The sequence below is a fragment of the Spodoptera frugiperda genome, chromosome 24, assembly GCF_023101765.2.
Source record: "Spodoptera frugiperda isolate SF20-4 chromosome 24, AGI-APGP_CSIRO_Sfru_2.0, whole genome shotgun sequence".
NCBI classification, from domain to species: Eukaryota; Metazoa; Arthropoda; class Insecta; order Lepidoptera; family Noctuidae; genus Spodoptera; species Spodoptera frugiperda.
The window spans coordinates 2041979-2067724 of NC_064235.1; the positions used below are offsets into that span (position 1 = coordinate 2041979).

At 39.7% G+C, this 25746-nt stretch overlaps 2 protein-coding genes across 3 annotated transcripts in view; both read right to left on the bottom strand.

The window, feature by feature from the left end:
• Positions 1-2721: 2721 nt before the first annotated feature.
• The window catches only part of LOC118278869 (GILT-like protein 1), a 32259-nt gene continuing 9234 nt past the window's right edge, over positions 2722-25746 (bottom strand). Inside the window, exons 2-8 of one of the 2 annotated variants that reach the window (XM_050703777.1) lie at positions 19062-19142; positions 10646-10732; positions 8688-8819; positions 7874-7942; positions 5318-5422; positions 4504-4656; positions 2722-3751 (exon numbers count right to left, since the gene is read on the bottom strand). In XM_050703777.1, coding sequence (XP_050559734.1) covers positions 3662-3751; positions 4504-4656; positions 5318-5422; positions 7874-7942; positions 8688-8819; positions 10646-10732; positions 19062-19103 — 678 coding nt within the window. In that variant the 5' untranslated portion in view covers positions 19104-19142 and the 3' untranslated portion in view covers positions 2722-3661. The remainder of the gene's footprint in view (positions 3752-4503; positions 4657-5317; positions 5423-7873; positions 7943-8687; positions 8820-10645; positions 10733-19061; positions 19143-25746) is intronic. The other variant, XM_050703778.1, reaches the window with a different exon arrangement.
• On the bottom strand, positions 19308-25593 carry LOC126912226 (uncharacterized). Its single transcript, XM_050703360.1, has 3 exons — positions 25538-25593; positions 22439-25094; positions 19308-19422 (listed from the first exon to the last, which is right to left on the bottom strand). Exons 1-2 carry the CDS (start codon positions 25591-25593, stop codon positions 22859-22861), a joined length of 2292 nt encoding a protein of 763 aa, XP_050559317.1. The 3' UTR covers positions 19308-19422; positions 22439-22858.

Below are 25746 nucleotides of genomic sequence, written 5' to 3' on the forward strand. Positions count from 1 at the left end.
TGGATTTTTAAAAGTATTTTTTAAATAAATCTACTAAATATTTGTGTTTTCCTAAGACATACTAAATTAATAATTATGTTATCGGCTTACTCACGTAACTGTTTGACGAGGAACTCGACTAGTTTCAAGCCATACTAGAGGCTCATATTCATGAGCAGCATTCCGCGACACACGACGCGGCGATTGTCGCGCTGCTACTGGCGACTCGAGTTTCGGGCCCATCACGCTCTCTGTTTGGAATCTAGTTAACAGTAACGTGAGTAAACTGATAACATAATAATTAAATCATATTGGTCGATTAATTTCTATTTAATCGATGAACCTAAGTCGCATTCATCGATACTGATAGTCGATAATGTTTCATGTAAATGTGTTTATTTTCATATTAGTCGATTAATTTGTGATTAGTCGATGTTAATCGATACTGAAAGTCGATGTCCATTATTGATGTATATTACTGAGAGTTTTTAGTCGATTTCTGATAATGTTTAGATGTAAGAAACTAATAGGAATTATGTATGTATGGTATATAATATGTTACGAATTATTGTATAAAATCATGATTGTGTGTGAATGTAAGCATTTATAGATTCTGGGTGATTTTATAGGAATTTGAAGGTGTAACAAAATACTAGCAACCCGCATTGAGCAAGCGTGGTGATTAATGCTCAAACCTTCTCCGTGTGAGAAGAGGCCTTTGGTCAGCAGTGGACTCTTATAGGCTGTTGATGTGATGTGTGTATCTATAACAGATATTTTCGTCCCATACAATAGTTATTTTAACCGTCTAACTGCCGTACTCAGAGACATTTAATGATTACTTAAACTATTCCTTAGTAACGACATTTTGTTCCGAAAACAATTGCTAAGGACTGGGTTAAGTAACCATTAAATGACTGAGTACGGCGGTAAATATATATTTTTTTAATATATTTTTTTATGCGCAGGTCGCCCTTTTGTAAATATGATTAGTACACTGATTATGATTTTATTTTTTTTAATATTATTTTTTTACATACAAATAATTTTAAGTTAATTTTAATGACAATGAAAATTTGTATATATAGAATATTAAGTACCTAATGTATACTTGTACCTAATGTATTTGTAAATATAATTATGATAAAAGATGTGACTAATTATAATGAATAATGTTGTAAATATATTCATACTGATGTCTTATTGGGTGGTTTTATTTTATTCCCAGATTAAAAAACTTTGGTTAAACAGTTAGTCGAGTAGGCGTAAGCGTGGGTGATAGGTAAGCGGTTTTTGGGGTCGACTTCCATAGCCAGTCAATATATTTTAGTTTATTTGGTCGAGTGGTCGCTAGTGCGAATCAAGGCAAGGGGTCTCGGGTTCGATTCCCGGGTTGGACAAAGTATTATGCTAAACTATGTGTTTTTTCGGTATTTCGACTTTTTTTCACTAGCGTACATTGTATAGCAGCTGTTATGTGCACTTCTGACTACCCCTTAGGAAGCCATACATAGCACGTATTTTTCCATATAAAAAAACAGCTTAGCCGAGTCCTTTGCCACGAGTCCTAAGCTATGTGTACCAATGAATATGATTGGTGGAAGCCAAACGCATTCACAGCAACGTAGCATAGCACATCTCTGATGGAAAACCACACTTCGACAACGAATAATCTTAGTTCCTTACTTGAAATAAAACAACAGAAATAAAAATAAGTACTTATTTAATTTATTACAAAACGTAGGTACAATAGAAAGATCTTTTGCTTAAATCTAAAACTTATATTAAATTAGCCTAAACTTATACAATAATCTCTTAACATTCACTCCACAATTACGAGTGAATTATTAAGGTACGCGTCCACAAGCCCGCATCGTACGCATCGCACGCAACGGATTTTAGTTTGTCTTGTATAGAAACTCATACAACTGCGTCCACTGATCCGCATCGTACGGACCGCATCATCGGCAATGCCTACATGTGATGCGTACTGATGACGTCATACGGAATGCGTGTGATGCGTACGATGCGGGCCTGTGGACGCTTACCTTTAACACCTAATTACATTGAGACACCATATTCGTACCGACAGATGGCGCAACTAGTGTCAACTTAGTTGGGCAACTAGTTGCCGGCGACTGAATCAACTCTACCTAGTGTTTGTTTTAGAAGAGGCTGCCAAGTTGATCAATTCTTTTATGTTATAAGCCGGTAAACGAGCAAACAGATCACCTGATGGTAAGCAATCGCCGCCGCCCATGGACACTCGAAACACTAGAGGCGTTACAAGTGCGTTGCCGGCCTTTTAGGGGTTAGGAATTTAAGGGTTGTTGGGGAATCGGGGATTGGGAAGATTGGGGGGTAATTGGGTCTCCGGTAACCTCACTCACACAACGCAAGCGTTGTTTCACGTCGGTAATTCTCTGTAAACACTATGGTTGCGCGACTAGTCGGCGATTAGTCGGCCGACTGGTGTCTGAGTGTAAAAGGAATCTTAATGTTCACTGCATTTGTGAGTGAACGTATTAAATTCGTGTGCAGTTGTACTTATACTGTGTTAGTTATTACAATACCTACAATTATGCAGTTTTTTGTCCATATATTACAATGCAATTGGAAATAATGACCGACGATGTCGAACTAATAATTATTTTTTGATAAGAAAACATTTCATTTGATTGAAAAATTACTTAGAATACCAAATTTAAAGAATGGCTAGGAGACAGTCAGTCAAATATTATAATACCGTATGGAGAAACCTCTTATGACTTAATTTAAACCACATATTTATTATCATCTTGGCTGACGATATACGAAAAATGAGCGAAATAGGCCCAGTAGGTAAGCCAAAAAGTGCATTATTCTCTTTGAGCTAATTTGAACACTCTTTACAAATACGGCATTATAACAACCGCGCCGCATGTCCGTAACATTCCTAGACAACCTACAACATTACAGCTCTTCTGTGGTCAAGGAACATGGAGCTGTTCACACAGAATTTAATACTTGATTAATTATTTTATTCGTTGAAATATTTAGTTGTATTATGCTTCTGTGGACGAGTACTACTTGTAGTTTCATTTAAATCATATGAGTGATCTCCATACTGTATATTAATTTATGTAATAATTTTCGAAAAACATTATTTTTCATAAAAATACTTTGTGCGTCAAAATTGCCGCCATTACTTTATTTTTTTTTATGGTCGACAATATGGCGGGTTATTTTTTTAAATGTAAAGTTAGCTATTCACTTGAGATTTTTTACCGCCTCAGTCATTTAATGGTTACTTAACCCAGTCCTTAGCAATAAGCATGTTTCCTACTAGTCAAATTCAATACTTTTTTCGAAACGTCAAAAACGATATTTTCTATGAACTTTGTATGAAATACTCTATTATGACGTCATCAGATTTTTACATCAAATAGTAGACTTATTTCTAGAAATTTTGCTAGAAAAAATCGAAAATTAAGTAGTTCATCAAATTTATGAATGAGAATGTGATTATTTTTGAATATTTTATTGTATTGAAAAGTTGTAATAATTTATTTTTGACCCAGTCATCATCCCTATTGTTTTCGATACAAAATCGTTACAAAGTAATAGTTTAAGTAATCATTAAATGTCTCTGAGTGCGGTAGGTAGTGTGTTTAATTAATTTATGTGTAAAAGTGTGTTTTGTTTAACAGATGGAAGGTTTGTTCGGTGCGACGCGACACACGACCGATTTCAAGTCGGTGAAGGCTTCGTCTTGTACTGCTTGGTCGTATCTCTGCAACAAATAACATACAATTTAAAATATACATACCTACGTATTGGCAATTAGATTTAACACTCGCTTTTTGCCAGTATGTTATGGGTCCCATGTGAAATGCCATATATGTATACTAGCGACCCGCCCCAGCTTGTATGCAATGGTGATATATTATGCATGTATTATACATATAAACCTTCCTCTTGAATCACTCTATCTATTAAAAAAAAAACGCATCGATATCCGTTGCGTAGTTTTAAAGATTTATGCATACAAAGGGACATAGGGACAGAGAAAGCGACTTTGTTTTATACTATGTAGTGATATATGACCCGCGTGGCCGACGTGCTCACCAGTTCGGGCACTCTTCGACGAGCATTCAACCGACTGTGCCCGCTGCCAGTCATGGACCAGGACCAGAACTGCGTTCCTGGGGCCGCAACATGTTAACGCCTAGCATGTTTGCGTTCACCGATGTCTCACGCAAACTATGGCTATCTGGTATATGGCAGTTTCTGGTCTGATTTTCAGACTAAGATAATTTGAAAATCGAGGAAGCCGATAACATTTAGTTTTCGAAACAAGGAATTACTCAGCAGTAGAGCTAGGAAATTATTTCATTTACATTCATTTATTTATTTCATTTCCCCACAGATTACATTTTTATATTCTAAGCCCCACAAAACCGTTGTAATGGTTTGACTGTGGGGTCGCTGAATCTTTATGTTAAACATTTCTAAAAATATAGTAGACACTTATGAATAACGTACCTCATTAACGATGATGGTGGGAACAAAGCCTAGAGGGCGCTGCACGGCGTCGCTCTTGTCCCCGTAAGCTGCCAGCAAGTTGTCTCCCTGGTCGGAGGAGGCGCAGCGCTTCAACTTCACTGATTCAGAGTCCTTGTTGATTTGGGTGAGGCACTGGAAGAGAATTCAGGTATTTAGTTATTGTAGTAAAGCCTCACAATTAAGTAAGTACTTATTTTCATTTGTATTATTTTATTTCAAGTCTAGACTAGACTAAGGTTATTTGATTTTTATGCCATAGGATGCTTTTCCACCAGAGATGTGCTATGCTACGTTGCTGTGGATGTGTTTGACTTCCACCAATCATATTCATTGGTACACATAGCTTAGCACTGGTGGAAAGGGACTCAGGTAAGTTTTGGTTTCTTATATGCTTTGGATAGTTTTCCTACTATCGATATAGCGCGTACTCGAGCTGATGAGGACATTTAATGTTTCAATATAGCAAAATCATTATAGTTTGTTGTTAAGTGTAAAACAGTGTAGTATTAAAAAGTGTACTCAAAACAAGTGTGGGAGAGCCATGCTTCGGCACTGCTGGGCCGGCTTCACCGAAAACCGACGTGAAACAACGCTTGCGTTGTGTGAGTGAGGTTACCGGAGATTTAATTTCCCCAATTACCGATTCCCCAACAATCCTTAAATTCCTAATCCCCAAAAGGCCGGCAACGCACTTGTAATGCCTCTGGTGTTTCAAGCATCCATGGACGGCGGCGATTGCTTACCATCAGGTGATACGTCTGCTCGTTTATAAATAACTGAAATTCCATCTTACCGTGTCCAGAGACTTGTCAGGGTTGGTCTGGCTCATGAGGCAGATGACCAGCTCCATCTTCTCCGTGTCCTGGAGGCTGCGGTCCTTCAGGATACACGCCTGGATCTGTAAATAAGATAGGACATGTTTTATATTGTGGCGACTGGTAAACACATTGAAGGTAGTTCGGGGGTAATATAATAGATGGCGCTTAGCAAATATAACCAAGTCCAGTCCTTTTTCTTTTTATGAGTAAATACATCATTTGAAGGTAGTTCGGGGGTAATATAACAGATGGCGCTTAGCAAAGATGATCAAGTTTAGTGAAGTCCTAATTTTCTTTGTGAAAACTTTGCCCCACATGGATTCTAGGATACGTAGGATTGTCTTCTGTGTCGTAATAGAATAACAATTATACAAGTTAAAGCTTGCTTGCGAATTAGACTTGATACTCTTTCGTAACAAACTCACACGTAAATTTTTTTCACTTCCTCCCATTAAAGCTGTAGCAGATACTTTTAGAACACCTTACATAACTTAACTGACATGGTCACTAACACTATCATTAGAACTTGGGGCGGGATATTTACTATGTTTGTTGATCTTGTTTCATGTTTAGAGGTCATGGCGCTTGCAACAGTGCCGCAATATCGGAAACTCATAAACATGGTAAATATCCCGTCTCAAGTTCTAATGATAACCTTTCGCTCACCTAGTAATATATTGGCACATCTGCAAAAAATGCGAAATTGACTTTATATGGTTTACTTGTTTAAAAGTGTATATTTATCTATTTATTTCCATATTCATCGAGAGAGGTCGTAAGTATCAATATACCATTATTGTAGTTTCCCCCTTCACGCACGTAAAACAACGGTTCATTGGTCAGTAAAGTAAAAACTAAACAAGTCAGGTAAACTATGAAAACCGTGACTGAGCCAATATACATATTACTAGGTGTGCGAATATATTGGTAGGTGTAATAACCCCAGATATGGTTACATTACGACCATGTACAACAGCAGTAACTAGTGACTAGTGGCACTAGTAGGTACCTTCGTTGCGTAAGTAGAGGTAAGGCCTCGCGTGCGGTGATTCATTGCTGGGATCAGATAAAGTAATTAACTGTATGAGGCAACGACGCAGTTATTTGATACCTGCCTCCACTTGATTGTAACCACGTTGGTATTGAACACGTGAATAGTGTCAACTGATCCGTATGTTTATGTGTGGTGATGGCAAAAAAGAATACATTTATTACCAAATCAAGTTAAGACAAAATCAGTTTTGTGAGACCTACTAAATTAATTATTATGTTATCGGTTTATTCGCGTAACTGTTTGACGAGGAACTCGACTAGTTTCAAGCCACGCTAGAGGCTCATATTCATGAGCAGCATTCCGCGACACACGACGCGGCGATTGTCGCGCTGCTACTCCTTTACTAGTCGAGTTCCTCGTCAAACAGTTACGTGAGTAAGCCGATAACATAATAATTAAAATCAGATCAGTAAAAGGCATTTTTGGACGTCAAACAATATTAAAAACGTCTGTCTGTCGGTCAGTCCTCTAGTTGCTCTATTTGTTCATTCCAAAGTGTAGATTCCTATGGAGAAGAACGAGCAAGAAACACCAAAGGTTACTCTTTTCCAATCAGGTTCACAATACAATACTCGGTTACATTGTTTAGTGCCAAGTCTTTCTGTGGTCTACACCTACAAATTTTATCAGTAATCGAATCATTCGATTGTGGAATGAACTCCCTGCCCTCTTTTCCCAGTAGGCTATAATAAGGGGTTCTTCAAGAATGGAGTAAATAGGTTTCTTATAAGTCCGCAAACGACGACATTACTTAAGACGTTTTTAATAACTTAAGACCTGTATTATGATTTGATTTGATCTGATTTGACAAATACCTTAACAGAAACTTGTTTTCTCACATAGTGATATCGATTGACCGTGGGAAATCAGTCTACGCGTATATCTTCGCAGTTGTTTGTAAACATAATTGTACCACGAAAGCTGCTTACACACATAAAGTACACAATGTATTACAATGGGACATCTTTCCTTTCCAATTCCAACGAATATTTACCAAATTTTGGCTGGGCAACCGACTGCCGTGCAACGTGTAGAAGGTTCGACGCACGGAACAACTCTTTGTGTGATCCACAAATTGTTGTTTCGGGTCTGACTGTGTATGTGAATTTGTTTGTTTGTACACAGGAGAAAATACTAGTGTGGGGCAAACTAAAAAAAAAATATTGTGAAGACTCCGTGCTACTACTGAGAAATTTTCGAAAAAAAAGCCCAGTAATACTTTGCCCGACCAGGGAATCGAACCCGAGACCCCTTGTTCGGCAGTCGCACTTGCGACGACTCGACCAACGAGGCAGTTGGTGTACATTGTTTAGCGGCATTACATGCCGTAATGTGCACCTCTGCCTACCCCTTCGGGGATAAAAGGCGGGACGTTGTGTGTGTGTGTGTGTGTGTGACTCTAAGCAGCCTGACACTGTCTCGATCTCGTCTCGCCAGGGCTATCACGGTCTGTTCATGATGATGACGTCATACATACCTTGTTACCGTAGCACTCATCAGGTCCATGGTGACATTGGAACTGCCACTTTCCGTTCACTTTGTCGTGCTGCAAACAAATCAGAAGTACGGTATTTGAATAATATTTTATGCGAGTAACACTCGTACGCAATTAATTATTCCTATCACCCAAAAAGCTGAAATGCGTCTAATAATATAATATGTAAACTTTCATTAGTCCGTTTAAAAAAGCAGAGACTATCCAAAAGAGATTATTTTTGAAATACGTAAATTACGGGTTAATAGGTTACCTTGGGCATAAAATGCTGAAAATTGACAGATGGAAATTTTGATTTTATTTATTGGATTGGGATTGCATTTTGCCGCAGCAGAACAACTGTCTGTTTAGGTATCAAACTCTCCGAAATGCGCACTGATTGACGGGACCACTGACCAACCAACTTGCTCGTGTTGAAGCGAGTATTCCGCCTGCATGCTTGACCATAGCGTTTAAGCAGATTTTGACCGATTTGGCAAATTTTGGTCTTGAATTAAAGTCCAGGGAAGGTTTAAAAGGTAAGAAAAAATGTTTGAGGCAGTACAAATTTGCCGGTTGTGGCGTGTGTGGTGATATGTTATGATTATACATATAAACCTTCTTCTCTAGGGAATCACTCAATCTATTAAAAAAAACAACTTTGCATCAAAATCCGTTGCGTAGTTTTAAAGATTCCTATTAGCGTAGGTCCTTGGGACATAGGGACAGAGAGAGCGACTCTGGTTTTGTACAAAAATATGTAGCATCAATGATGATAGTTGTATTCAGTAGTTTTGTAATAAATAAATAACGTTACCGTGCTCTTGCCGTACGGCACCATCTTGACCTTGACGACCCCTCGGAAGTCCCTCCAGACGGGCGCCAGCTGCGTGGTGATGAACCTCTTGCTGTCGGGGCACAGCGACTCGTAGTAGACAGCAATCTTCACCTGGGAGGGAAAGCATTATTTGTTTTATACGCTTTTTTAAATATATTTTATATATATTTGGTGGGTCGACGTTTGTCCATTATCTCGCTTGATGGTAAGTGATGCCTCGTTGGTCGAGTGGTCGCAATTGCGACTGCTGAACAAGGGGTCTCGGGTTCGATCCCCGGGTCGGGCAAAGTATTACTGGGCTTTTTTCGGATTTTCGAAAATTTCTCAGTTCAGGTAGCACGGAGTCTGGAAATGTGCCCGATATATGGCAATAAGCTCACCACCTATTACATGGGACTTACAACATAAATTGTGAAAAGTGGGTGTACACAGTGGCATTACGTGCCATGATGTGCACCTCTGCCTACCCCTTCGGGGATTAAAGGCGTGACGATATGTATGTATGTATATTTAATGGGTCGACGTTTGTCCACTAACTCGCTTGATGGTAAGTGATGATGCGGCCTACGGTGGAGCACGTCTGCCCATAAGCAACCTATTCATATTGTTGTTTTTGAAACGTTGCCTCACACTAGGATTTTCTCCTGTGTCGTGGGTGCGTTTACAAACATACAAGTTCACATACACATGACATCCAGACCCGAAACGACAATTTGTGGATCACACAAAGAGTTGCTCCGTGCGGGAATCGAACCCGCTATACGTTGCGCGGCAGCCGGTTACCTAGCCACCGCGCCAACCGTGCAGTCAAAGTGCTTGCATTGGGTATGTTACCGGAGGCCCAATCCCTCCTTTTCCTCAAAGCACTTACAACTCCAACGTTATTCATGATCAGAGCGGCACCAATAGCTTACTATCAGGTGATCTGTCTACTCGTTAGTTGTCCAACCTCATAAAAAAAAAAACGTGCTGTGTATGACGCGTGTGGCGATGAGAGTGAAATCGTACAGCGCCCTCTATGTTTTGTTCCCACCATCATAATTAATTGAGTTGATTGTTATCTATTCATCCTTTTTATTGTATGTTTAGACACATTACAAACATAATTGATCGAAGAGTAGAAAATAGTGAATTTGCATTTATTGCTTTTTAATAATTTTCTTCAAAATCAATGTTCATTAGTCTCGTTAAAACTCGAGAACGGCTAGATAGATTTGGCAAAATTTGGTCTTGAATTATTTGTAGAAATCCAGGGAAGGTTTTAAAAATTGAAAAATAATGTTTGAAGCAGTACAAAGTTTGCCGGGTCAACTATTTTCTTATAAATAACTAGCGACCCGCTAGCTTCGCATGGGTGCAATGGTGATATATTATGCATGTATTATACATATAAACCTTCCTCTTAAATCACTCTATCTATTAAAAAAAAACCGCATCAAAATCCGTTGCGTAGTTTTAAAGATTTAAGCATACAAAGGGACATAGGGACAGAGATAGCGACTTTGTTTTATACTATGTAGTGATGGTAGATGGTATTTTTTTGGGACAAGCCCGCCACAACCTCCCATACCGCTGCAACTCCTGTAAGCCAGGATCTACAGTAGATACAAACATGAAAACACCGGAACACTAAAGTCCGGCGCGTCCCAGGAAAATGAATGACTGTCTTGGATCCCGCAACGAAACAAATCAGAAGATGTTATTAGAGGAGAAGAAAAAGAAAACGATAGTTTCCACTTGCCTCGGTGAATTTAATGCAGGAGACAGAATGACTTAAGCCTTAGGGCACAGAAGAGACTGCACGACACGGGAGAAGCCCAGTCGCCAAGCACCACGCGAATTTCACTTAAAACTGAAATACTAGATGGGTCCATGGTATGGAAAATATAAAATGTATCCTGTTTTAGAGTTCCATATAAATAATGTGATCAAGTTACCTTATGGTCGTCTCCCTTCTTGTTCTTGGCGAGCGCTCCGCACACCAGCGCCAGCAGACACAACACTGCCAGGGTCCTCATTCTGTTCTGTAACAAAGCAGATAACTATTTAGTCGGTAAACAACAGTGTTTTTATATTATCGATCATTTATTTTCATTAATTTCTTGTACTTGTTTATTACATTTTTAAATATTAAATTAAAAAGAAGAAAAAATAAAACATTTAAATATATAAAAAGCAGTATAAGCAGTAGTAGCAACATTGATGAAAAAGGCCCAGTAATACAAGAGGTCTCGGGTTCGATACCCGGGTCGAGCAAAGTACTACTGGGCTTTTTTCGAATTTTCGAAAAAATGGGTGTACATTGTATAGCGGCTTGCGTAATGTGCACCTCTGCCTACTCCTGTGGGGATTAAAAGGCGTGACGTTGCTTGTAACACATAGCTTAGTTTGCATTAAAACAAAACCTAACCATAAAAACGTAACGTTCACATCGATTTTACGAACAAAACCTAAGAAAGTAGAACAATGTACATTTTACAATACATACATACGTACATACATTGATACATAATGTACTATGTATATACACAATGTACAGTGTAAACGAGCTATGTAATCAAAGCCACGAGGCAATCATAGTTCGTAATACTGTGTGGTGACTGCAGAGTCGAATACATTTTGTCAGCACCGCTACTCTTCCCGTGGGTATAATATACCCGACTAAGGAACTACATGTGACTATGTCAGGTAAGTTACTGGAAGGCTAGAGGTTTCGTCTCCCCTCATCCCGAATCCCTAAGAACTGAGTAACGCATTTGTAACTCCTCTGGTGAACAGCTCCATATTCCTTGACCACAGAAGAGCTGTAATGTTGTAGGTTGTCTAGGAATGTTACGGACATGCGGCGCGGCTGTTATAATGCCGTATTTGTAAAGAGTGTTCGAATTAGCTCAAAGAGAATAATGCACTTTTTGGCTTACCTACTGGGCGTATTTCGCTCATTTTTCGTATATCGTCAGCCAAGATGATAACAAATATGTGGTTTTATTTATGTAACACGCCGGTAATCGAGCATACGTATCATCTGATGGTAAGCAATCGCCGCCGCCCATGGACACTTGAAACACCAGAGGCGTTACAAGTGCGTTACAGGTCTTTTGGGGGTTAGGAATTTAAGGGTTGTTGGGGAATCGGTGATTGCGTAGATTGGGAAGGGAGGTTATTGTAACCTCACTCACACAACGAAACACAACGCAAGCTGTTTCACGTCGGTTTTCTGTGAGGCCTACTGGGCCTATTTCGCTCATTTTTCGTATATCGTCAGCCAAGATGATAACAAATATGTGGTTTAAATTAAGTCATAAGAGGTTTCTCCATACGGTGTAAGAATGCTGTGACTCCTGTGTAAGCAAACAGCTTGTAGTTATAAAGTTGCGTGAGCTACTTATTGAAACAATGACTCGTGGGAACCGGTACAAATGTTACATAGTAGCTTATATACTTAGCTTATATACCTACACAGATGTAGTACATAATTCTTGTTATATAAGTAGCTACAGCTTTTATGAAAGAAATATACAAGGCGGATATGAATAGGGCCGTCGGTAGAGGGCGCCCTAGACGGACATATAGCGACCAGATTGGCGATACACTTCCTTGTACACATCTCCTATGGACACCCGTAACACCGGAGGAGTCACAAGTGCGTTGCCAGCCTTTTGGGGATAAGGAATTTAAAGGGTTGTAGGGGAATCGGGGACGGGCCCAGTCGTGCCGAAGCGTGGTCCCACACTTAAAGTGATGTTTAAATTACGTCATGTAAACATTAGTTACGTTGCAAAGTCGGAATTTTCCTTCAAATCTGCGGCCAACCACAAAATACCTGACATTTACATTGTACTATGTGCTTAAATAATCAAATTACATAAAGACATTACATACATACATATGTAGACACGACTTATTTTTTAAAGGAAAATCATCCAATGTCTTCTCCCGTCTTGGGCGAGGCGAGAGGGAGTGTCAGACTCTTACTGACTAAACACCACACCGTTCCTACTCCTGCTTTTTCGAGCTGGAGCCCCGGTAACCCGCTAGGCAGTCCGAAATCATAACCAGTATAAACTGACCGTCGAATGTACGGCAACATCATATAAAGCGAGGTCATGGTAAACTGGTTTTCTATTGCTCTAAGTCGACCAGTATAAACTGACCGTCGAATGTGAGAAAAATTCATACAAAGTGAGACCAAGGTAAACTAGTTATGTGTAGCTCAGTGTGTTAAATGAAGCAAAGTATGAAATTACTAAATAATTCTTTAATAGTTTGTAATAAAAGTGAAAATTTATTGAACAAACTATTGATGCCAATATAATTATTATGAAGCTGTTATTAGTCAATCAATTTGTTTCTTTATATCTTCGTAGTAAAGTCCAGAATCTATTGTAGAAAGTTGACAGTTTACAAACAAATCAATCTGTGAAAATTCTAAACCGTATTTGATTTTCAACCTTATACTAATGGGTATAAAGACGAAAATCCATTGAAAGCACTCGACTGGTCATGGTAACATGTCAGCCATTAGCACTAACAATAAAAACAAACAGCACATCAAACTCAACCCATCAATCAATCTATTAGCACCTTTATTGCCTAAGAGATAAGGTACAAATTACTATAACAGTGGAGTATACTTTGATCTGCCGTCTAAATATGTACATATAAAATGAAGATGTATGTTTGTATGTATGTCGCGACTGACCAGTGTGTACTGATGAACGGTAAAGTGAAGGCTCCTCAGTAACACTGAGGACGGTAACTGTGCTTTCTAACGCCACTGGGTCAACATGTGACCTGCTGGTTTAAGGCATAAGCGAGAGCGAGTTAAGCGTTTTTACGGATCACCTGATGGTAAGCAATCGCCGCCGCCCATGGACACCCGCAGCACCAGAGGCTTTATAAGCGTGTTGGACGCTGTTTAGGGATCGTTACCTGATTCACACTATCCAACCTCCTCGCTGGTCGAGTGGTCACTAGTGCAATCACCAATCAAGAGATTTCGACTTCAAGTCTCTGGTCGGGCAAAATATTTACATATTTCAAATCAAAATTATTTATTCAAATAGACCTTTTTTTGAGGGGGAAAATCATCGAATGAGATCTCCCGCCTCGGAGAGGCAAGAGGGAGTGTCAGACTCTTACTGACTAAAAACAACCCCGTTCCTACTCTTGCTTTGAGCCGGAGCCCCGGTAACCTTTTACGTTGTCCGCAGCTCCGGATCGGTACCAAATTACCTACAGTCACTTTCGCTCATACCTTGCACCACACATATGTCGCGAAGCAACATCTATTGTCAACAGTACATCACTACTCTCCTACCGACTTTCTCCGTAACTAATGTACACACACACACACACATATACACGGTGTAACAAAAAGGGGGTATACATACCAAGTGCACGGTTTCTAGATAACATAACAAACGATACGGGAAGGGTTTTTAAACTCATGTTTTCATGGAAAGAAGTAATATTTTTTTTAATACATAAAATTCACGAAACCGAACATCATAATTAGGTAGATAGGTACCAGGCGATCAGATTTACAGAAGAAATGTTTCGTAATATTAGCAAACGACCCCTGTAGTGTTGTGATATGTTTGTATGATTTAAACTCAAGAACCATGCGACACCAAGTATTTGGTAGCAATTTTTTTTAAACGTATTTTAAACTGAAACTTTGTGTAGATATTCTATTCACCCTGTATTCTTCAGGGCTTCTTGATGTACAGGGTGTCCAGCGGCAGATTTCAAACTTTGAACAAACATAGTTTCTAAATGCAATACGTTAGAGGACTGCAAAAGACGTGTTTAGAAACGCAAATACTGCGGATTTTTTTGTAACTATGGAAAAGTAGAGTGGAGGGCACCGCGGTTTTGCCGTCGAGGCGTACATTTCGAGTCGATTTTCGGTGACTGAAGCTCGCCATCTAATTAAATAATCGTGTCGGTACACATTCTTTAGTGATGAAGCCCATTTTCACATCGGAGGATATGTTAATAAGCAGAATTTCCGTTACTGGGAAGCCTAAAGTAACAGTCTGGTGTGCCATGTCTGCATCTGCAATCGTAGGGCCTTATTTTTTTGAAAATGAACATGGCCAAACTGTAACTGTAAATTCAGAGAGATATGCCCAGATGTTAAATGACTTTTTCAGACTAGAACTTCAGAATAGTCCTTCTGTCAACCGAAACACATGGTTTCAGCAGGACGGGGCCACAGCTCATACTGCTAACGTGTCCATGAATGCAGTGCAGCAGTTATTCTCTGAAAAAATCATATCCCGAAACGGTACCATACCGTGGTCATCTAGGTCACCCAATTTAAGCCCATATGATTTTTTCTTATGGGGATACTTAAGATCCATGGTTTACAAGACAAATCCGAGCACTGTGACACAACTTAAAGAAAATATTCGAGCCGAAGTAAGCAGAATTCCCCAGTCGCTCTGTAAACGCGTTTTTGAAAACATGCGTGCTAGACTCGAAGGGTGTTTAAGACTCGAAGGCCGACATTTGGAGAGTGTAGTTTAAAAAAAAAATCCGCATTAGTTATTATTAAATTAAAATAAACGTACGTTGAATTAGAGCTGTATTTTTTTTTTCAATTTTCCAAAGTTTGAAATCTGCCACTGGACACCCGTTATATGGGTATTTTGTTCCACCTGCTGTGCACTGACCTGCTGTGTGCATTATGTATGTATACATACATACATAATGCACACAGCATGTCTGTCTGTATACAAACACCGCTAGAGACACTGTATTGTCACACTTTCTGCGGTATTCCTGTTTTGACAACGGTTTTTGCTGTGTGTAGAGGGCGCTAGTAGCGTTTATTGTCTTGTTGCTGTTGTTGTATCAGATGTTTTGGGTTGATGGTTGATGGCCAGTTTCAATCACATTTTGCTTTGAGTACGCTGCTCATGATGAAGAGTTCCTCTTTGATTCGAAATTTGTTGAGGTTTTCTCAATATATTTAAGTGGATAAACCGTTGGTAGCTTAGCTGAGTCCATTTCCAGCAGTGCTAAGCTATGTGTACCAATGAAAATGATTGGTGGAAGCCAAACGCATCCACAGCAACGTAGCATAGCACATCTCTGGTGGAAAATAACTCTAATTTTTTAAACGTGTCACAAGAAACTGTTGTTTTTAGTCAGTTTTTAGTTAATTTAGTATGTCTCACGATAGTAATAGTAGTAGTCATTGTAAAAATATTTTGATATTAGGGAAAGATGATGAGAATTTGACAAGGTAAAGTAATATAATATCCCATCAAAAACATCCTGTAAAAAACCCAAGTCTCGCAGCTCAGTCTTTCTACCGTCAAAAGTTGTGAGATCCATGTAATACCAAGTCGGTTAATCTATTTAGTGTCTACTTGAAGGACCTTCTGTCTTAAGTTATTACATAAGTTATTATCATGCCAATATTAAAAATATTTAACGTTTTAAACAAATAGATCGACTTGGACATCGCTTGATTTGATTATTAGTATGTATCACACTACACAGCACGACGGGCCAGCGACCAACAGGAACGAGAGTTTCAATCGCGTGAGGCGCGAGAGACTAAAGTATCTAATATAATATTGTAATATTCATTTTGTTTTCATGCGATGTCCAAGTCGATCTATTTGTTTAAAACGTTAAATATTTTTAATATTGGCATGATAATAACTTATGTAATAACTTAAGACAGAAGGTCCTTCAAGTAGACACTAAATAGATTAACCGACTTGGTATTACATGGATCTCACAACTTTTGACGGTAGAAAGACTGAGCTGCGAGACTTGGGTTTTTTACAGGATGTTTTTGATGGGATCTCACTTCTTTTTGTAGAGCCTTTCTTTTTGATACCATCTACTTCTAACGAATTTTGTTAAAGGTCTTATGATATTTTCTTATTTTTATATGTAGTCTTCCTCTTTTTCTTTTCCGGTACTACTTCTTGAGCTTCAGCCACAGTTTTTCTCAAAGCCCACTCCCTGTCTCTATGGGCTTTTCTCGGAGGCTTTGATGTCTCAATTTTTGACAAGTTCTCTCTGTTGTTCAGTTTCATGGGCTAAACACACCCTTACCCACCCTATACCCCCTCCCTTGCCTCATATGGTAGGTACCTATCTACACCTATTAAAATTATAACCACCACCAACCACCAACTGCATAAATAACTTTGTAATCCCATATATTTATATGGGATTACAAAGTTATTGATGCAGTTGGTATATTTGGAAAACTGGACCGAAATTACAAAATATTTAAGTTTTCCCATGATTAAGACACTAAACTCTATATGTATTCCAAATATGAAGCTTCTAAGTCTGCTAGAAGTGCCTTGGACTTTTGATGATCGGTGAGTCAGTGAGTGACAAAATTTAGAAACTTTAACAAGTTGTCATTCTTAAACTATTGGTTCAAATTGACTGAAATTTTAAATATTCCGTGTTTATACAATGCCGGATTAGTTACTGAAGATTCAGGTTTCTTGCTTTATCCACAACCGAATTATAGGGGGTCGAAAAAGGCCCGAATTGCTTCGAGAAAAGGATGGTACGGCCGTGCCGCTTTTTTTTGCTCGACTTGGCGGGGGCACTGCCGTGCCCCCAGATAATAAGAAAGGGGCGACCACCAAGTTTCATCTACACTAATACAAAACGTTTGTTTGTTTGTTTAAACGCGCTAATCTCCGGATCTACTAAATGCTTAGTACATATATCATGGAAGATTATAGGACTAATAGTAGCCAAGCGAAGCGGGGGAAAATCTATTGAATCGACCATTTCTGCCTTCATACTGTTCAATACGTCGACCGATTTGTAGATATTTATGAAGAATTAACTTCTGCAAGCGTCTTCCCTGGCGTTCCCGTGGGACAAAAAGTCTATGTCTTATTCCAGACCATAATCTACCCCTGTTCCAAAATTTCATCCCGATCCCTTCAGCCATTATGACGTGATTGAGTAACAAACATACACACAAACTCACATTTATAATACTAACTATTTCCGCGCGGTTTCACCCGCTCTGCTTGGCTCCTATTAGTCATAGCGTGATGTTTTATAGCCTATAGCCTTCCTCGAGAAATGCACTATACAACACAAACAGTTTTTTTCTAATCGGACCGGTAGTTCCGGAGATTAAACAAACAAACAAACTGCTCAGCTTTATATATTAGTATAGATAGACAGTATAGATTGGCAAGATGAGAAAGAAACAGGTCGGTAATAACCAAAGTAAAGACACTTAGATTACAACGACTGTGTGAGCCAACTGGTCGGTGGTCGGCTTGCATAATGAGTGGAAGTGGGGCAGTCCGCGGGCTCCGTATCAATGTCAGATACAGAGTAACAAATAGTTGTATAGCGCCGGCGCAACGCCCGTGGTAATGTGTCTTTGTGGATGGTTATTAGTAAATTATTACACCCTTCGCTCGCGTTCCCAAGGGATGAAAAGTAGCCAATGTGTTTTTTTGTTATGAAGGTTCTCGAGTGGAGACGCGTAGTGGCAAGTGTAGTGTAAGACGTCCAAGTAGACAGACGTCCTGATTAAGGTCGCAGGGATCCGTTGGATGCAGGTCGCTTCCTACCGGCCTATCTGGAAGTTATTGGGGGAGGCCTAAGTTCAGCAGTGGACGTCTTGTGGCTGTTATGATGAAACGTATTGAACGCCGTGGTGGTCACCGGTGGCCGACGTTAGCGGAGGATTTGCCTTCAACAATTTTCTATTGGCAGTCAAAGACTTAATCTACACCTGTTCCTAAACTCTTCCAATACTAAGCTGTAGCGGTGCGAGGAAGATGCACACTACACAGCTCAAGTATGCGATGTATTGATAGTAGGGACTAGCCATTGCATGCATCAATCCATAAAAAAACATAGCTTAGCTGAGTCCAATTCCACCAGTGCTAAGCTATGTGTACCAATGAATATGATTGGTGGAAGCCAAACGCATCCACAGCAACGTAGCATAGCACATCTCTGGTGGAAAAGCACTCTTATTTTATATTTGTGACACAATAAGTTCAATTCAATCACATTCTATTCGATATTAATGAATTAAAGTCAAAGTCAAAATTAATTATTTCAAATAGACCGGGAAGGCACTTTTGAACGTCAAAGCAAATATAATAATATTAATAACGCCTGTCTGTCGGTCAGTCCTCTAGTTGCTCTATTTGCTCGTTCCAAAGTGTAGATTCCTATGGAGAAGAACGAGCAAGAAACTCTATAGGTTACTCTTTTTCAATCAGGTTCACAATACAATACTTGAATTGAATAGACTTTTAGGCCTTTTGTTCAAGATTGAACCTACTGTTTTTTGATCTAAAAAATAAAGAATGAAACATTTACCTTTTTCAATAAATTGATAAACACAATATAAATACTTCGCATCACTCGATGACCAGTTATTTGTTAATTCATTTAACACTTCTTTTCAAATCACAAAAAAATATCAACACAATAGGAAAGATGACGGGGTATGAAAATTAAAAATCTATTTAGTCCGTCAGTTAGGTAATAAAAAAATATTAGACACGTATTTTTTTTATTTTGTCATATAAGATAACAATACTTAGATAAAAACGAATCAAAGGTTTTTTTTTTTTTTTATATGTTTATTTACATTTGTTCTCCACGGACTCTTGGTCCGTGCCCTTGTCATACAATTTGTGTTTCTTTTTACAATAAATTTTATCAATATGGTATCTACCTTACCAGCGGCGGCCTTACCCATTGCGAGGCTCCGGGCGGCAGGTCTTTGCGAGGCCCTTTGTCCTTCGTAAAAAGTATGTGATGCGAAAGTAGGTCTGTTTGTTTGGTTTAAGTACTTGTTATGTTTGACGAGAAATACTAAAGTTATACAAATAAATAAAATTTGAGTTTTAAAAGATTTTACTTTGAAAGATTTGCAAAATTAACAAATACAGAGATGATACATTTTAAAATAGATGTTTGCGACTTTTCCTAAGACTAAAATTTTTAATTAAAACAGAATAATCTAACGAATGAGCTACGTCATTTTCGATGGAAAGAATAGCAAGGGCTGAAAGCCGATCTTGTGTTATCGAATTCCTCAAATATGTTTTAATGATTTTAAGCCTCGGAAAAACTCCTTTCAGCAGACGCAACTGTAACAGGTGTGGTGGCAATAATTCTCAGGACTATTTCGATAGTAAAATTCGGTTAATTTTTTTTCTATTATGTATTTCAGCACCGAGATAATGTCGTCGTTTCCTTCTTACGAATGAACATATTCAGTTCTTCGTACAATTCATATCCATCAATATCACATGATTCTCCTACTGTCATAGTCCAGTCAAATAAGGTTAAATTAGGTAAGAATCTCGGAATGCGAGATACCCAGCTGTAATTTTGTATATACTTGTATATTGACCCCCTAAAACTTGTCTCAAAACCTACATATGGTAGGGTGTAAGCAACCCTTAAAATTCAGGGTCAAAGGGCCCTTAAATCGTTTTTTTGCGTTTTTTTTTAAATATCTCATTTCCTATGGGTTTTTGGTAATTGTATTCAATAGCAATATTGTAGCATACAAAATTGATTAAAAGAATTGAGAAAGTGGAAAATTAAGTGTGTTTTTATTAAAAATGTATCAATTCTTAAAAACTAATTATGATATCTCGTTCAAACCAATTTTCATTGAAAGTTTTCATTAAAATCTACAGCATATATTTTGTTTAGTTTTCTTACTAACTTATTTTAAAAGTTAGGGGCAGGACACATTCGATAGACCTCATTTTTCCACTTTGGAAGCGTCTATCTTTCAAACGATTGATTTTGACGAAAAATGGTTTTAGGAACCATGACGTATTTTTTTATGTCCTATCCATAGACAACCATCACGGATAGGTTAGACGAAAAAATTATTTTTTGAAGAGATGCAGTGACCGCGCGCTCTCCGCCCTCTATCTCGAAAACGGTTCACCGTATAAAAAAAAAGTTTACACAAAAGTTGTAGAAAATTTTGTATGCTACAATATTGCTATTGAATACAATTACCAAAAACCCATAGGAAATGAGATATTTCGAAAAAACCGCAAAAAAACGATTTTTGGGCCCTTTGACCCTGAATTTTAAGGGTTGCTTACACCCTACCATATGTAGGTTTTGAGACAAGTTTTAGGGGGTCAAAATACAAGTAGTATATACAAAATTACAGCTGGGTATCTCGAATTCCGAGGTGAATTCCTAAATTGACTGGACTACATAGATATTTGCAAGTCGCTGCATCGTTTCAAAAGTTCACTATCACTAATTTCCTTTAATCTTTTTGTATTATAGGTACATGAAACCAAATATGCTCTCATGGTGTTTAACACGTTCACTGCGTTACGGGAAGTATTTGGTTGTAATTGAGTCTTGCTCTGTGCAGCAGCTAGTTGTCCTGGTTTTGCTCTCCGTGCGGAGGTGATTTATTCAAGTATTCGTTCAAGTAAAAAAGAGACATTAGAGACACCTATATTCCCGATGTGCTTGCTTATAGTGTATTCAAATTTAAGAATAAAAATGTACGGGAATTATTTTGTCGTAACGCACAGAAAGGTAATTATTGTACAATAGTGCGGTACGGAAACTATTTGGCCGTATCCTAAACCCCGTACCGCACTGAACGTGCGCGTACGCGGAGCTTCATTTAGTCATAGTGCTGTGTCTAGTCGATACGTTGTTACAGAACGCGATATTTTATCTTTCACGCGTAAGTAGGTAAATTGTAGGTACATGAACAATGAAACGTTCAAGCAAAAACTTATTATGAGGAATGGTGTTAAAACAGAAGGTGAAGAGGCTAGAAACATTATTGTGCAGAGTAGTGGTTCCAGTTTCCAGTTCTAGTACAAAAAAAAAACAGTTAAATTTTTTTAAGTCCATCAAGCGAATTTTGTATATGAGAAAAAATAGTAATTAATAAAAATAAAAAGACTGATCCTCATCCCATTACAAAAAAGGTTTTGTTGATAGTGTAATACTCTAATAAAAAATAATGAATCTAAAACAAAATAATGTTTTTATGACACCCCATCCCTAGCAATACGACTGTTGTATGCGCCACGACAAGAATTTTCCCGTAAAATCAACCATTTTCAAAAATACCTGTAACTTTTAAGATATTACTAAGAACTCTGTGCTACTGCAGCTGTGCATACACAAGGATGTTAACTATGTATTGGTACAGAAAAAAATATCTGCTGAGGACTTTCCATGTCTCTGTGGAGGGTTGAAGTCTGGACTACATACGGGAACATAGACGTCGTAACGCACATCAGGCAATCTTGATACGGGAAGTATGTGACTTGTACAGCACTGGAAGTAAGTCTTAATCTTGGGCAGCCGCAGTGAACGTGTTAAGTGCCTCAAACCTAGGATGACAGCTTCCGCGCACGTTGTCGACAATAACATAAAAATAGTTTATTTTCCGCATTCAATTCATGAACTGTAATTTTGCAACAAATGCGTTGGAAGTACACTGCCAAGACATTATTGTAAAATTAAAGCTGTTTTAGTAATTTTAATGAAATTAGTTAAGTAACTAACTTTATTTTATTTTACCGCTATGTTATAACCTGAATAAGTAATTAAGGGTCAAAAAAAAGTTTAAAAAAATCTATATTTTTTTAAATTTGCTTGGGTTGTGTAGCGCGAGGCCCTTGCAAGAGCGAGGCCCCGGGCGATTGCCCTGTTCGCCACCCCTAAGGCCGCCTCTGTACCTTACGCACTACAATTAAACACAACTATTAGATTATAACTACAAAAATACTTATGATTAACATATTTGTTTTTTTTTATCCACTAAATTAAATTTACCGGCGGCTCTGCCAAGTCAGTCCACCGGCGCGCTGGGAGAGCCGACCTGCCCCAGCAGAAGGCACTCGTTCACGGGTATGACGTGTGTGTCAGCAATTGATCCGGTCAACCATTTTGTTGGGAACGGAACAACCTAACACACAGCGCCACCGACTGTAGGACATTTATGTGTGCATGACGCCTCAACCCCTGTCGGGTGGGCTGACTTCAACAGAGCTTACAGAAGTCAAAGAGTTTACAATTATATAATTATGTATATAGCAGTTATGTACTTATTTACGATTTCCGCATACACATTACCTCCCACTATATACATTTTTATTTTAGTCCAAGGAACATTTCTCACCCAAAAGCGCCCCCAGAACTGCCGCGTCTCTGTGTTTGATGGCCATTTTCAGGTTGTAGTCCATTATCCTATGGTCGCTCTCTTCAGCAGCCCTTCTGATCAATTTGCTTATCGCGTCATCACAGTTGTCCGTGTAGTAGATGCAACTATGTGTGTGACGCGATATTGCAACTACTGCATGTGGTACGCTGTCATGAATTTTCTGCCTCTTTGTTGCTGTGTTCACAACTACCACCTTCGCGGACGAAAGCCCCTGAGCCTCGTGTATAGTGAGAATGCGTGATCCCTCGCCCGACCCGTATCCCTGGTTCTTAAGGGATTCCTTTTCTGCCTGGGTGTGTACCAGGTATAAGGTGTCGGGGAGTGATTTTGGGATCATCGCTCCCGAGAATCTTTTTGTCTCCAGGGATCTCACGCCCGACCTGGACGAGTATATGCCACTGTAAACTGTGTTGAGGGCATAGGCCACGTCCATTGGATTCCTGTGGGTACACAGCAACTCCTGACTTATGGGTGTGATATGTGTAGGGCGGCCGTAGTGGAGAGGGAAGAGGTTGTCACGATCAATGAACGGGAGCTGATTAATGTCACCAATTAGCAGGACCTCCTTGGCTAAAGTTATTCGGGCAGCCATCACCACCGCTCCAAAGTGGTTCATAAGAGCCTCGTCTACCATTAGTCGAGTGCAGCTCTCTCGCCCCTTCAAGCCGTTTACTAAGATGGACGCCATTGTTCGAACCCTAGATTTGACTAGTAGTCCCCCAAATCGGCAAGATAGTTTGCCTCTGAGGTCATTTGCTGCTTCAGTTGTTGTGGTGACAATTAAATCTTTGTCCGCATCAAATTGATCCACTATCCAAGTCGTTTTACCGCATCCAGGGACCCCGTTCGTCCAGTGAAACCTCGGAGTGCACCAGCTCTCAAAGGTTATGCCGTCCGGTCCGGATTCCGATATGGATTTTGCCATTTCTAATATCCCATCGTCTAGCATAATCCTGGTACACTTGGCAACCACCACTAGGGAATCGTTGGGGGGAGTTTTAAACTTCACTACTCCGCATCGATTTGATTCCTTCTCGTCGAGAGACACAAATCCTGCAGTGGCGTTGTAAGCTGCCATACTACGACTTATAGAGGTTCCTCTCAGCACTCTCGATGTATTATTGTCGTATATGACTGCTTCTGCTGCTTCGAGTCTATCGTCCAGTATCAGCTCGTTACCCTGCAGATAAGTCTGCAGGATGGCTTCGCAATTCCGCAAGTTAACCTGTTTAGTTGCTTCTATTACTGCGACAAACTCGAGAAAAGCGTTTATGAGATGGTCTCTGGGAGTGGTGGCTTGTCGAAGCTTCGGTGGACAAACGTGGCCCATAGCTGCTCTTGTTGGGGATGACCTAGAATGAGCAGACTGTATTTGAGCGGGACAGCTCTCCGATCTATGAGTGGACTTGGATGCATTTTTCCTGAAAGGTGACGCAATGAGTCCGGTTACTGAGCATATGGATGTTGTTATTGCCCACATTCTGCCTCGGGACTGTAGTTTTTTATTTTCCCTTTCGGTGGCCCGCTGTTGTTGTTGCAGAGCGCTCTGTTGCAAATATTGTTGCTGTAAACGCTCTGAGCCGCTTGGAGAATCCACCCTTAGCTGGCGCTGAACTGACCTCTTGAGGAAGCTCAAATCTTCCCCCCTGTCCTCGTACACGATGACCTCATGATGTTCTGAGGCCCTAATACAGCCCATAAGGTCTGCCGTTTTCCCTTTTTCATAAGCCACCACTGCAGCGTCTACGCTAATTATTCTGGAATGTATGCCTTCTACGTCTCCCCACTCACCCACGCCTGACAGCACCCCACATGCTTGTGCAAAACAAGTTATAGAGTCGACGCTGGAAAACATTGCGATTGTTTTATTGCGTGTTCGCAACAATCGACAGCTTCGACCCAACAGTTTCATGTCTGGTAGTGCGTCATAGACTTTGCGTCGCATGCTTGTTCTGGATGTGCTGCCATTGATCAGGGAGGCTAGGCCCGGTGAAATAGTGAGCCATTTGCTATTCCTTTTTTCGCAGAAGGCTATCCCTAGTCTTTCGCTGCTGGTGTTCATGAATAGGGCCACACCTCGCAACCGTATTCCTTTGGTGCCGCGTTCTCCATGTAGGAGTATTTGCTTCTCATTGATTATGAGCGGCTCATTAGTACGAGGGTCTCGGGTACTGCCGTGGCAGTTGTTAATTGATTCTCCAAGGTGGCTATTTGGTGTCTATTATTTAATGTGCTGTTTCTTTCAGCTGCCCTGCTAAAGATAGTGTCTATGTAGCTCAGGAAGTGCGGTCTTTTGACTTTATCAGCTAGAATGGCACTCAGATTGGAGGTATCCAGATTTGTATCTATTTGAGCCTCTAAGCTGGATCTGGCGGCCAGAAAACGGGGACAGTCGAGAATAATGTGCCATACTGACTCACTGATGGTTAAGTCGCATTCGCAACCTGCATTTTCTTTTAATTTGAATCGATGCAGGTACTCAGCGATCCCTCCATGTCCAGTCAACGCTTGTACTTGGGCAGGTGTCAACTTTGTCGATCTCACTAAACGATATGCCTCATTGACATCCGGGAGAAACGTCTTAGTGACCTGCCCAGTAGTGGAGGTGGTATACCTGTCCTGCCACTTTCGGATGGTTTCGTCTCTGATTTTCTTTTTGACGTAGGACATGGGTACCATACAGTAGTCTGCCGTGGTGTTATTTTTCTTTTTGGCAGCAATTTTAGCTAATTCGTCTGCCCTCTCATTCCCGGCCGTTCCGACATGGGCCCTCAGCCAGTAGAACCGGATTTCTCTTCCCTGTTCCTCCACGGTCTCCACACA